Here is a 14,422-nt window from a genome sequence, read left to right as displayed (position 1 = left end):
CCGTACACCCTCATTATAGTCCGTCAGATTCAAATCCTAAACCTCATCCTACGGTCAGAAAATATATATGACGTTCTTCTTTTTCCACGCTGATTCGCCGAACCCGTCCACCGGGACGAAGATATACAGAAGCAGTCTCAGTTTGACCGACGACCATCAAACACACAGGAAAAATTAAAAACACAAAAAAAAAAAAAGACTTAAAAAATATTAAGAAAATAAAACAAAAAACAGTTGGAAAGAGTCTCTCTCCTCTCTCTCTCTCTCTCTCTCTCTCTCACAGAAGACTTTCTTCTTTGTCCTGCTGGTCTTGTTGGTCTATATAAGGCTGACCTGAAACCCATGGCAAAAATATCTCTTTCTTTCTTCTCTCTTCTTTTCACATTTTCTCGTTCTTCACCAAAAACCAAGTGCAGAAGTGTGAAGAGTTTTAAGAAGGCAAGAATTAAAAAGTCTTTCTTTGGGTGCATATTTGATTGGTTTTTCAACTTGAGCAGTCCAAGCTGCTTTGAACATAGAGTTCAACCGGTTTCTGAAATTGGGTTCACCTTACTTGGCTCTGTTTTTCAAACCCATCAGTTGAAATCTCGAGTTTTGAGTGATTTGATCGGTTTTGGGAATTAAAAATGGCGGCGGCATTAGCCGGAGATGATCTGGCAAGGCAGTCTAGCAGCCGGCGGAGCTGGCGGTCGACGAGTGTTCGGGAAATGTGGAACGCGCCCGACGTGTTTCAGCGGAGTGGGCGGCAGCAGGCGGTGGATGAGGAGGAGGAGCTCAGGTGGGCAGCTATAGAGAGGCTGCCCACTTATGATAGGATGAGGAGGGGGATGTTGAGACAGGCCATGAGCAATGGGAGGGTTATAACTGAAGAAGTTGATGTTGCAAACCTCGGAGCTCAGGATAAGAAGCAGTTGATGGAGAGCATACTTAAGGTTGTTGAGGAGGATAATGAGAGGTTCTTGCAGAGGCTCAGAGCCAGAAATGACAGGTTTGTCTCTATTTCGGTTTTTAGTTTGGTTGATCAGAAAAGAATGAAGTGAAAAATTTGAGTTGGATTTGAAATTGTGAGAAAAGGGAAATAACTAAAATTTCCAATCTGAAATTGTTTGGTTTGGAGCTTGAGAAAACATAATCACTGCTTAATTGTCTGCATGATTCAATCAACTATAGCCTTCCGGGGAGGTCAAAGTTTAAATCTTTGAAAATAAAACATTAAAGCAGATGATATAAAGATGTATTTTTCCTTTGGTTTCTTGCTAACCATGTTTGATTTGGATGACCTTGTAATTTGTGTTTAACTTTGGAAACAGGGTTGGTATTGAGGTTCCTAAGGTTGAAGTTAGATTCCAGAATGTATCAATAGAGGGAGATGCATATGTTGGCACCAGAGCACTTCCAACTCTGCTAAATTCCACCTTGAATCAACTAGAGGTATTGTTTCAGCGTTTCTTAATCCCAAACCTCACTTCTTAATCTTGCTTCTGCTAGTGAATCTTAGGTTTCTAAATTTCTATATCTGTGAATAGGGACTAATTGGGTTGATTGGACTCTCACCGTCAAAGAAAAGAGTTGTCAAGATACTCCAAGATGTGAGCGGTATTATTAAACCATCAAGGTATGCTCATGGGTTTCCATATCTAAGATCTTTGCAGGACTAGTACAAGTTTTGTTGCATCAATGAAAAAAATCTTGTCAGTTATCATAAACAAAGTCATTTGTTCCTCTGAAAGAAGATGGAAAATATTTTTTTGGTATGCTACTCATGCGAGGTAGTTTTGTTTCTGAACTCCATCATGAGCTTATTGTTTTGTTTCTCAGGATGACACTGCTTCTTGGACCTCCATCGTCAGGAAAAACAACACTGCTAAAATCACTTGCTGGAAAGCTTGATAAGGATCTAAGGGTTTGTCATCCTCTCTATCTCCTTAGTTTTTTTTAATCAGTTTATGTCAACTGTATTAGTGTGCATACATGTACACTGTTTAGCATGTATTAATAAGTTGGGGTTATAAACAGGAAACTGGGAAAGTGACCTACTGTGGCCATGAATTCAAGGAATTTGTGCCTCAGAGAACCTCTGCTTATATTAGTCAGCATGATCTTCATTATGGTGAGATGACAGTTCGTGAGACATTGGATTTCTCTGGACGTTGCCTGGGAGTTGGAACCAGGTATGATATGCTTGTAGAGTTGTCTAGACGGGAGAAAGATTCAGGCATCAAACCAGATCCTGAGATTGATGCATTCATGAAAGCCACATCTATGACAGGCCAGGAAACTAGTTTGATCACAGATTATGTTCTCAAGGTTTGTTGATCAGTTAGAAGGTTGTCTCCTTGTTTTCGTATTCTTATTGTACAAGCCTAACGTCTTATAATTATTTTGATAGATACTTGGGCTTGATATCTGTGCTGATATTATGGTGGGTGATGACATGAGAAGGGGCATATCTGGTGGACAGAAGAAACGTGTAACTACTGGTATGTTACTCTCTGTCATGTAATTTTTTCTTAGATTTTCTATATGCTTTGGCACCAATGCGGTTTATGCCCACTGGACCTTTTATTTCTTACAAACCCTTTTTAGTCTGGCGTCGCAGGGTAGGAATGATAATTAAGGTACAAACATATGTCCTTGTATTATAATCTGTTGTGTTTGCTCTGAATGCAGGAGAAATGTTGGTTGGACCAGCGAAAGCATTTTTCATGGATGAAATATCAACAGGGCTGGACAGTTCCACAACCTTTCAGATTGTGAAGTTCATGAGACAGATGGTTCATATCATGGATGTGTCTATGGTCATCTCTCTCTTGCAACCAGCACCTGAGTCTTATGATCTTTTTGATGACATTATCCTTCTTTCTGAGGGTCAGATTGTCTACCAAGGCCCACGTGAGAATGTTCTGGAATTCTTTGAATTTATGGGGTTCAGATGCCCAGACAGAAAGGGTGTTGCAGACTTTTTGCAAGAAGTGACCTCAAAGAAGGACCAAGAACAATACTGGTATAAGAAGAACCAACCTTATAGATATGTCTCAGTATCTGATTTCGTTCGGGCTTTCACCACTTTCCATGTTGGCCAACGGCTTGTGGAAGAACTAAGAGTTCCATACGATAAACGAACAGTCCATCCTGCTGCATTGGTGAAGGAAAAGTATGGAATATCCAATATGGAGATTTTCAAGGCATGCTTTGCGAGGGAATGGTTGCTGATGAAGCGTAACTCTTTTGTATACATATTCAAAACTACCCAGATAACAATCATGGCGACAATTGCTCTGACGGTATTCTTAAGAACAGAAATGAAAGCTGGACAAGCACAAGATTCGGCAAAATTTTGGGGAGCACTGTTTTTCAGTCTCATTAACGTCATGTTTAATGGAATGGCAGAGCTTGCCATGACAGTTTTCAGGCTTCCTGTGTTCTTCAAACAAAGGGATGCCTTGTTCTTCCCTGGCTGGGCCTTTGGCTTGCCCATTTGGCTAACCAGAATTCCCATTTCACTGATGGAATCTGGGATATGGATAATTTTGACATACTACAGCATTGGATTTGCACCTGCTGCCAGTAGGTAAGCTTTAATTTATCAGCAATATTATTATCGGAAGCTTTAGTTTTTTGATACTAAATAAATGATGAAGGATATTGCAACCTAGTTATTTTTTAATCTGACATATGCCAATATGTTCAGGTTCTTCAAACAGTTCTTGGCTTTCTTTGGTATACACCAGATGGCTCTCTCCCTCTTCCGTTTCATTGCTGCCCTTGGTAGAAGTGAGGTTGTTTCGGGCACAATTGGTTCTTTTACATTGCTACTGGTGTTTGTCCTAGGAGGTTTTGTTGTTGCTAAAGGTTAGAAATCCTTCTCATTTCAATGTCAAAGCTACTGCATTGACCAATTTGATACCAGCACTGTATATAGACTTCTTAATAATTGCATTAATGACTGTTATTCCTTTCATATATTTTCAAATGTTCACAATATTCCATTGTGCTGTGCAGATGACATTTTGCCATGGATGATATGGGGCTACTATGTTTCACCTATGATGTATGGGCAAAATGCAATTGCTATCAATGAATTTCTTGATAAAAGATGGAGCGCTGTAAGTTCTCTTAAGCCTTAAATTGAATTCTCAGTATACCTTGAAAATAAAATTAATTTGTTTTTTTTTCTTCATAAATCTAAGTCGATGTGTGTGTGAGCTTAATGAACTTTTTAATCCCTTTCCACAGCCTGTCAACGGCAGTGACACAGTTGGAAAGGTACTTCTGAGGGAAAGAGGCCTGTTTACTACAGAGACTTGGTATTGGATTTGTGTTGGAGCGCTCTTCGGGTTTTCTCTTCTTTTTAATGTTCTTTTCATTGGAGCACTGACCTTCTTAGATCGTAAGTGAACAATTTTCATTTGTCATTAGGTATAGTTATGGTAATGGATCAAGCACTGATTATTTGTTTCTTTTTTACTCAATTTCAGCACTTAGTGAAACTAAAACTCTAATTGAGAATGACGACAACTCTGAGAGTAGGAAGAGGCGACAATCCAATCCAGAAGGTAAATAATAGGAGTTTCTAAAAGATGACAATCCATTTTGCATTATTATGCTAGCTAGATAACATTATGCATCATTCTTCTTTTATGTCATGTGGTAGGACAAATTCTATTGCATAACAATTACATCTTGAGCATTAGCTTTGCTATCAAATTATTTTCTACGCCTAATAAATAGTGATCAATGGCAGGTATTGATATGCAAGTCAGAAATGCTCAAGGAATTGTTAGTGCTGAAAATAACCAAGCCAAGCGAGGAATGGTTTTGCCCTTCCAGCCCCTCTCACTTGCTTTCAACCATGTGAATTACTATGTGGATATGCCTGCCGTAAGTAACTTGCACATTTTTCCTCTGAGGCCTGAAGTTTTAATTTCAAGAATCTATATGGGAACTTATCAAAAGAAACAGAAACGGAATTGGAAATGAGACAGTGTCTTCTCTTCATATATAGTAGAAATATTTTACTTTAAAGCATTTTGCATAATTCGCTTTAGTTTAGGTTGACTTTTTTTTTAATGAACAGTTCCGCTGATTTAAGTCATGAATTCTAGAGCATATGATATAAAACAAATGTCGTGGTTTAATATGATTCTTCTTGGTAACAATTTTTGTGTCCTCACCAGGAAATGAAGACCCAAGGGATTGAAGAGACCCGACTGCAACTTCTACGAGATGTTAGTGGTGCATTTAGGCCGGGTGTTTTGACTGCATTAGTTGGGGTCAGTGGTGCTGGAAAGACCACCTTGATGGATGTCTTAGCTGGAAGAAAGACTGGCGGCTATATTGAAGGAAGTATTACGATCTCTGGTTTCCCAAAGAACCAAGCCACATTTGCCCGGGTCAGCGGTTACTGTGAACAGAATGACATTCATTCACCATTTGTTACTGTCTATGAATCTCTCCTATACTCTGCCTGGCTACGTATTTCCAAGGATGTCAAAACGGAGACAAGAAAGGTATGCTATTTATTTAACACCTAAAACAGTTCTAACCTTTAATTTCTGATAATACAATGTAATGTGTCTACAGCAGTCTTTTTAACCTAAAAAGAAGTCAAAGTTAATTGCCAAAATGACAATCATGTTGCTCCATATTTAAGAACAGGATGAGATGGATGATGTTGCTGACCCTGATTTTCTTTTTCTTATCTTTAGATGTTTGTTGATGAGGTCATGGACTTGGTGGAGCTTAACCCATTGAGGCATGCTTTAGTTGGACTTCCAGGAGTTGATGGACTTTCGACTGAGCAGAGAAAGAGGCTCACCATTGCTGTAGAATTGGTTGCCAACCCTTCCATCATCTTTATGGATGAGCCAACGTCAGGTCTTGATGCTAGAGCAGCTGCAATTGTTATGCGTACTGTGAGAAACACTGTGGATACAGGACGAACTGTTGTCTGTACAATTCACCAACCTAGCATTGACATTTTTGAAGCATTTGATGAGGTATGATTTGATTTTTAATCTGTTAAATCTGTAGCATTGTTCATTATTTTAAGTACTATATTTCACATTAGTTTTGTTTTGCATTGCAGCTTTTCTTAATGAAAAGAGGAGGACAGGTGATTTATGCAGGTCCTCTAGGTCGCCAGTCTCACAAGCTTGTTGAATACTTTGAGGTAAGTTTATGCTCAAATCATTATCCATGGATCCAAAAGTTAATATTTGGTCTAAACCTGACTTAGTGTTAGACCCAACTTCAGTCAAAAAAATCTTTCAAACATCAATCTCACATAATCCATATACATCTCACTCCCAACATATTTATTTGTGGGCTTTAATTTTTTGTTGTTATGCAATGCAACTTTCTAGAACCATGAATAATATTAAGGATCAAATATGTTTCAATCATAGAAAAATTTGTCCTCTACCAGGGGTTTTATAGTTAAAAGTTTGACTTTATCTATTTCACCATGCAGGCTATTCCAGGGGTTTCCAAGATCAAAGAAGGTTACAATCCTGCTACCTGGATGTTAGAGGTCAGCTCTGCTTCAATTGAAGCTCAAAATGACGTGGACTTTGCAGAAATATTTGCAAACTCTGATCTCTATAGGTAAGTTGCATGTAACTTCGTTTTTCTTCATTTCTATCATTGCTACCCACTTGTCGTTGTGTATTAAATTTTTCTTCATTTTTGTTTCACTTGTTCAGGAGAAATCAGGAACTTATCAAGGAACTAAGCGTACCAGAACCAGGCTCCAAGGATCTTTACTTCCCCACCCAATACTCCCAAAGCTTTTTAACTCAGTGCAAGGCTTGCTTCTGGAAACAACACTGGTCATACTGGAGGAACTCACGGTACAATGCCATTAGGTTTTTCATGACAATTTGCATCGGAGTATTATTTGGTATTATCTTCTGGGGCAAAGGAGACGATATGTAAGTTTAAGAACTTTATTATGAGCTACATCTTTCGAACATATTATTCTTTGAATTTTGTGATTCAGTTGCATGTTCTTTGATATAAGTGTCACGTATATGATGTTTAACTGTATATTATCTTGTGAACAGACACAAGCAACAAGACCTGATTAATCTTTTGGGAGCTACCTATTCTGCTATTCTTTTCCTTGGAGCTAGCAATGCTTCTGCTGTGCAATCTGTGGTTGCGGTTGAACGAACAGTTTTCTATCGTGAAAGAGCAGCGGGAATGTATTCAGAGTTGCCGTATGCATTTGCTCAGGTAAGATATTGGAAGTTATGCTTGGTTACGTCTTAGCTTTTATATAATGTTAAATCTCGTATATTTGTTATTGATACATATGTTGGTGTTGTAGGTGGCTATTGAGACAATTTATGTTGCAATCCAAACCCTTGTCTATTCCTGTCTTCTATTTTTCATGATCGGGTACAATTTTAAGGTGGAGAAATTTTTGTACTTCTACTACTTCATATTCATGTGCTTTACCTACTTCTCAATGTACGGGATGATGGTGGTTGCCCTAACTCCTGGCCATCAAATTGCTGCAATTACTATGTCTTTCTTCTTGAGCTTCTGGAACTTGTTCTCTGGTTTCCTCATCCCCAGGCCGGTATGTCATTTGGAACTCATTTGTTCTTATACCAAAGATTAATCTTGTTCCAAACCATCTCTTTTATTTCTGCAATCATAACAATTGAATCTCACTCTTGCAGCTAATTCCCATCTGGTGGAGGTGGTACTACTGGGGTTCTCCAGTTGCTTGGACAATCTATGGTATCTTCACATCCCAAGTTGGTGACATAAAGACAGAGATCACAGTTAATATTGACGAAAAAAAAGCTGTTGATGTATTCCTTAAAGAGTTTTTAGGTTTTGACTACGATTTTCTGATCCCTGTTGTCGTTGCGCATGTTGGTTGGGTCCTCCTCTTCTTCTTTGTCTTTGCATATGGCATCAAGTTCTTGAACTTCCAAAGGAGATAAGCAAATTCACTGTGCAGCAGTGAAGAACCTTAAGCATGTGAAATAGATAGTTTGAGTGTACAACATTATAATTAGAGAGACAAAATTTGTCCTCTCTTTTTGCCATTTCATTTTTGCTTTTGCTTAATACGTTTGTGTAATTTAGTTTGTCTTGGATACCTTTTCCTTAATACTTTGTATAGCTATTTTTATTCTTGAATATTTAATAGAAGGACCTTGTGAATGTTCTTCTCAAGAAAAGATGTCTTCAATCTTGGCATAACTTAAAAAGGTTAATGGTTTACTGCTATATTTTCCCCCACGGGAGGCCTGATGAGTAAGAATTTATTCAACCAAAGAATTCAGTAATGCCTCACTTGAGCTGAACAAAGAAACAGTAGATAATAGGCAGATTCTAATAAACTTGAGCTCTGAGAGGTTGCCACAAGAAAGTGGCAATATCAGTGCCCTCTTTATTTACACGAAGAAAACAATAAGCAAGTGATATGGTCTTACATTACTTATTAGACTATCTCATAAACTTGAGCTGATATGAGATTCGCATAAGAAAGTTGCATCAGCATTCTCATCATTGCAATAGAGACAAGGGTGCTGCTCAAAGCCTTGTTCTCTCAAAACTTGTCTAGCAAGCATCACAACCTGTCTATTGCTTAGGTCAGCCTCATGCTCCTTCAACACCATTTGAACTGCATTGCTGAAAGCACCACATGCCTTTCCTCTAGTCATGACCGGGTTCGTCATGTCAGCAGAAGTCTCATTTGCTTGACACCCGCTTAGTAAGATTCCCTCATCAGGGTTCAATGACTCGAACATGTTGAGTAGTTCGAACGGAGGCAAACGAAACTTGAGGCTGGCATCTGCTGCAAACAACTCTAACAAGTGGGTTGCAATGTCAGATGTGTTTATGCCTGTCAATGATGCGAGGTGGTGTAATATGGACTCAAAAGGAATGCCCTTAGGCTTAGAGGAAACTGATGGGGATGTGTTACTAATTTCAGTGACATGAGAAGGTCCAATCTGCTCTTTCTCCTTGTCAATGAGCCCTCCACTGTGGCATGAGTCTGACAGGATTGTAAAGCTTGCTCCCTTTGGCAAGCGGTTTACTAGTTGTCTGAAATCCACATCTGCACATAAAAGTTACCAATAAATTAACCACGTTATTTTCACCGACTCCCAAATTTACAACTCGTCTCATACTCACACTTGCTATCCGTGCATGTTGTAATTAGTTATATATTTAACTAATTGAACAATAGCAAAAATGCATAAGGGTCTTACTGTGAATCAAGAAGAGACATCACATTGTAGACCACATTTCTATAATAGAGGTGGGATGTATAAGGCGAAATCTCACCTCTATAATTACTCATTAGAACATTAAATTACTAAAATTAACATGTATACAAGAGATTAAACAATTGAACAATTAGATTAAAAGCACCCACCAGTGATGAGATTGAAATCACAAGGCACAATAGCCTCATCCTGCCTGAAGGGGTTGCCTGGCTTCAATGAAGGGATCCTTGTTCCATGGCCACTATAGTGAAAATACAAGACATCACCTGGCTTAGCTTGATCAACCATTGCACCAAGTGCCTTCTTAATATTTGCACCTGTGGGCATGACTGAGGAAGAAGAACCTGCAGCTGCAGCATCAGTCAGCAGCTGAATGTTTCCTGGATCAAACTCGAAGCGATTCACAAGTGTGCCTCTCATGGCCGCCACATCATTTATGCAACCATGCAGCTCATTTCTGGTGTTTGGGTAATTGCAGCCCACCAAAACTGCCAACCTCTTCTTGTTTTCATTCTCCATAATTATAATTTGCAGGCAATAATATGAGTGTAATTTGTAGACCAATAAATTAATTTTTTCACCCAATTTACAAGTTTTTGTGTCTGCGATTTGGTCTCTTCCTAAGTTTTGGTTTTATACATATTGTTGCTGGAGTGTCAATGCCTCGCTTGAAATTTCATTCAAGTTACATTGGCATGCTTTGGATTGGCTTCCAAGCCTGGGAAGGTTTCTGCATTTTAAAGTCTAGTCCTTCTTCCTTTCAAGAATTAGAAAATAAAATAAAATAAAAAATTCGGTGAAAATAATAAGTTAACAAAGCCTCGCAAATAAAAAGTGGAATTGTCTCTCTTCATCATTTGTAGGAATAAATTCCCAGTTTTTTTTTCTTTGAATACGTAGAGTTTGCTACTTCTATATTTTATTTACATGACTTATGTTCTTTCTCACCCTAGGTTTTCTATTATTTGGGTGAACATGATTTAATTTCCTATGCCCTTGGAGCTAGTTACTCATTCGACTCGATATGTTTATACTCTTCTTAGTAAGAACGTTTTTGTGTTCTAAGATTAGAGAAAGAAAATATGTACATTTTAATAAGGTGCCATGTGGAGAACAAAAGTAAACTAGATCATGGCAAAGTAAATGAAAGCAAAGGATCCAAATCCATAGAACAATTGTCAATAGGCTACATTAAATTCAATAATTATTTTTCATTAAATTCAATAATTATTTACCTTAGTTTTTATTCCCATAAATAGCATTAAATTATGAAATAATAATGGGTTAGCACAAAAAAACGTTGTAGGGGGTAAAATAGGAACACAAAAAAATTGACTAATTGAAATAATAAATATTGGCTGACCCATCGTCTCGTTATGGGGCAACGTCAAAAATAAAAACACGTGTGGGTTTTTCCTAATAAACCCGTTTTTATCTTATTTTCTATTTTAAAAAAATAAAAAAAGAAGCTTTCATTCAACAAGGACCCAGAATACAAACATCAAGAAATACTGGAACCCAGTGCAGAAGTGCAGCCTCTAGTCCTTCTTAAATAAATAAATAAAATCCAAAAATGAAAAAAATCCAGTCATTCCATTTCCTTAAATATAATGACCAATATTAGTATTAGTACATGGTAAATTTTATTTTATTATTCACTTACGATAACTAGAACATTTCCGAAGAGCTAAACATAATCAAGTGTCACTTCTGAATTAAATCCGGTCATTCCATTAAATATAAGAACCTAATTATTTTTAACCAAGTGTTGGTAAACTCCCACAAGGTTATTTTGAAGAGACTATTCTTCCAACCATGCTCTCTTGATACCCATCATATGTGATTTTACCATTTTTTGACTTCAAACTTGTTGGTATGAAGATTATATCAACTTTCAATCCACTTTTCTCTCGACCCTTCTTCTCCCTTCTTCGTTGTCCCCTTTTTTATGCAACCACTCTCTTGGAATTAACTCATTCGGCTAATAAACTAAGCATCTTTCTCCATGTTGTAGAGAGCGTTTCCCCCAGTTTTATGATGGGTGTTGGTTCTCCTTAGTTTTGTGCTGAGTTTTTTTTTTCTTCCAGTATTTTTGAACGGGCTTTTAAGGTTCCTTTGTCTTATGAAGGTGGAGTCGTTAGATCTAGGTGTATCTTTCATTATTGGATTCACAAAAAGAAAAAAAAAGAAAAGAAAAAGGGTTTAGGTTTGATATGCCATCACCATGGGTTCATGATATAATTGTCTATAATAAAATTTACCGTACAATAAGTTTGATGCGCCATCTGATTCAATATCCCAACTCTCATTTCTAATCCAACGGTCCAAAATGTCGTATTATAATATAATTATCCTAAAAGCGTAGCATGTGATTCGTCGTTTTGTGCATTTCACGTTAAATATTGGAGGAAATTCAACTGTGGGATGAACTGGAAACACACACACAAGAATTGCCAACGGTCTAGCTTAATAGGAAATGACTTTGACTTATAGATGTCTCAGGTTTTGATCCTCATCGTACATTGATAGTTAAAAATTGAAAAAGTTAGAGAGAGAACTCATGGATTCTCATAGGGGTGTGACCTGGTTTGAAATTAATATAATTTAGTCAATTCGCATATGAATCAATATAGATCGAATTATAATTTTCCCAATCGAATCCGATCGGATTAGAAGTTTAAATCTAATTCAATCTGATCTGTTCCAATTGATATTAAATTGGATTGGATGGTTGGTATTCATAATGAAAAAGATAATAATGAAATATGAAACATTTCTCATCAAGTTTAATATAATCAAACATTTTAATAGATGTAAATGTAAAATATAAATGAAATATGATGCATCGACACTTTGAGCAAGACGAAAGGGTACACGTTGAAACAAATCCAAGTTATGTTAAGAATTAGCGTTAAGGGGGGTGTATTTAATTCTAACTTTTAAAGACTTTTAATGAGTTTAAAAGTCTGGAGGTATTTAACTATGACTTTTAAATAGTCTTTAAAAGTTTAGTAGTATTCAATTGTGATTTTAAAAAGTCTTTAAAAGTTTTGTGGTATCCAAAAAATTAATGACTTTTGAAAACTTTGTTAAATGAATGACTTTTCAATACTTTTAAATCTAATTCTTAACACCAAAAGTCTAGCTAATTTACCCAAGACTTTATCAATGAATTCGATCATGCTGTAGCTTTGGGCATTCAAGGGTGTGCCACCATGTTTGGGTCTCTAGACCCCCTCCCTCTTTGGTCGGTGTACTATCAAGAGATGGCCTACTACACCTCCAATTTGATTTTTTTGTTTTGGCTTCCATCATCTGTCCTGAGGAATTGTTATGATGATGAGCCATTTCTTGCTTGTTTTTTTCTTTTCAATGCTTGAAACAATTGCTACGTACTAAGACCTACGGTGGGACTGCATTGGTTTCTTCCATAAATTTTTTTTGCCTCCATTTGCAATTTTTAAGGCCTATCTGTAGGAACAAATGATTTTGTTACAAAACTCACTTTCTCTAATAGCAATTTAGCCCTTAGCATCCTGGGGTTTACAGCTAACCCCACATTATGGTGCTGTTATTTGGCTTGGCGCTATCACCATGCCACTTTACTGGTATTTCCCACCCAAATTAACGAAGTATACTTCTAGAAGGTCTTGAGGATCTCAACTTCGTTCCAGCAATCGGATAATCTGTCCCTTCTTCCCCAAGACCCAGCTCTACAAACTAAACTAATTAAATCCATAATATTGATTGCACACCTTGTATTTGAGTTGCATCCAAGAGCAGCAACCTTATTTTCTCCATACTTGACACTGTTCTCAAGTGAAAAGTTCTTAGACATGGAAAAATATTTCTTTGCCTGTACAAAATTGTATCCAATTGGTTTTTTTTTTTTTGGCTACTTGTTCCATATGCGGACTAGTTAATTCACCATACAAAACATAAATATTAGAAGCAATTTCTTTTTTTGTTATACTACTCTATGATAAATATTAAAAAGATAAATATTATTCATAAATAAATATTACAAAAAGTAGATAAAAGTATGTAAAACTCTACGATAAAAGTATATGAAAGTATATCACTTAACTTTATAAAGTATGTAAAAGTCATTAAGAATCTGTCAACTCTATAAAAGTCACTTACTTATAAACAATCTTTAAAAGTTAGAATTGAATACACCCTTAGAATACCCAGAACAAGAAGAGAATGTAGGTTTCCAAGCTTTGTTGATTCTAAGAATAACAAAAACAAGGAGAGAGTGTAGTTCTCAATAGTAGAGAAAATCTCAATTTGTTTCTATAACTCACATATCGTAAACTAACAATTCTAGCAACTATTATAGATAGTAGGAAGATGTCACTTACATTGAACCAAATCCCCCAATTTATTATAGACAATTATGTCATTAACATTGAACCAAGTCCCCAAAATATGAACTAAAAGGCTAATACATGAATCTATGCATGAAACATTTATTTTAAACGCATGAATTCTATTCCAATCCTAGAGCTTTTTTTTTTGGTTTTGATTTTATACTATATAAAACATAACTCCACCAAATGACTTAAATGTACATAACTTTCTAATTACAATTATCTACATGAGCAAACTAAGCACTAACTTGATTGGATTGGATTTGATGTGATTGGATTCTCACAAGCAAATCCGTCATCCGATTCAATCATATTGGTTTTGGAAATTAAGGATCCAATCCAATGCCAATGCCAAGTTATCGAAACCAATTAAAATTGGATTGAATTGAATTGAATCGGTCAGTTTGGCTGGATTAGATTGGATCTTGCACACCCTAGAGTCTCATGAGCTTCCTCTGTTTTTCTTCTTCTATGTATATAAAAGGGAGACCCAAGTCTCACCCCAAAAAAAAATCTCTTTCGCTTTCTCCCATTTTCACATTCATCACCAAATACTAAGTGTGAGTGCAGACAAAAGAACAAAAAAGTCTCATTCTTTAAGTACATGCATTTGTTCATTTAATTCAGTTCTTTTTGAACTTGAACAGTCCAAGTTGGGGGGAAAAACTAGTGAGTTCAAACTTCAATCAGTTTCTTACATTGGGTAAGCCAAATTTGGGTGAAAAACACAAACCATTGCCAGAAATCTTGAGTTGGGAATGATTTGATTGATTTTTTTTTTTTTTTGAGTTAAAA

The 14,422-nt window shown here is 36.7% G+C and overlaps 2 protein-coding genes across 2 annotated transcripts; one reads left to right on the top strand and one right to left on the bottom strand.

The window, feature by feature from the left end:
- The first annotated feature begins 260 nt into the window (after window positions 1-260).
- Window positions 261-8,149, top strand: LOC117632913 (pleiotropic drug resistance protein 2-like). Its single transcript, XM_034366546.1, has 20 exons — window positions 261-988; window positions 1,311-1,431; window positions 1,527-1,615; window positions 1,819-1,903; window positions 2,017-2,307; window positions 2,390-2,480; window positions 2,671-3,571; window positions 3,692-3,852; window positions 4,003-4,106; window positions 4,237-4,390; window positions 4,479-4,556; window positions 4,745-4,881; window positions 5,178-5,510; window positions 5,709-5,999; window positions 6,089-6,172; window positions 6,473-6,606; window positions 6,705-6,932; window positions 7,065-7,236; window positions 7,331-7,585; window positions 7,689-8,149. Exons 1-20 carry the CDS (start codon window positions 627-629, stop codon window positions 7,956-7,958), a joined length of 4,341 nt encoding a protein of 1,446 aa, XP_034222437.1. The 5' UTR covers window positions 261-626; the 3' UTR covers window positions 7,959-8,149.
- Window positions 8,150-8,314: 165 nt separating this feature from the next.
- LOC117632917 (metacaspase-9) lies at window positions 8,315-9,846 on the bottom strand. The gene is made up of 2 exons (XM_034366553.1): window positions 9,404-9,846; window positions 8,315-9,082 (listed from the first exon to the last, which is right to left on the bottom strand). Exons 1-2 carry the CDS (start codon window positions 9,771-9,773, stop codon window positions 8,472-8,474), a joined length of 981 nt encoding a protein of 326 aa, XP_034222444.1. The 5' UTR covers window positions 9,774-9,846; the 3' UTR covers window positions 8,315-8,471.
- Window positions 9,847-14,422: the final 4,576 nt, after the last annotated feature.

The sequence above is a fragment of the Prunus dulcis genome, chromosome 6, assembly GCF_902201215.1.
Source record: "Prunus dulcis chromosome 6, ALMONDv2, whole genome shotgun sequence".
Taxonomy (NCBI): domain Eukaryota; kingdom Viridiplantae; phylum Streptophyta; class Magnoliopsida; order Rosales; family Rosaceae; genus Prunus; species Prunus dulcis.
Note: the sequence above shows the minus strand (reverse complement) of the source record. Positions and strands in the feature narration are given on the sequence as shown.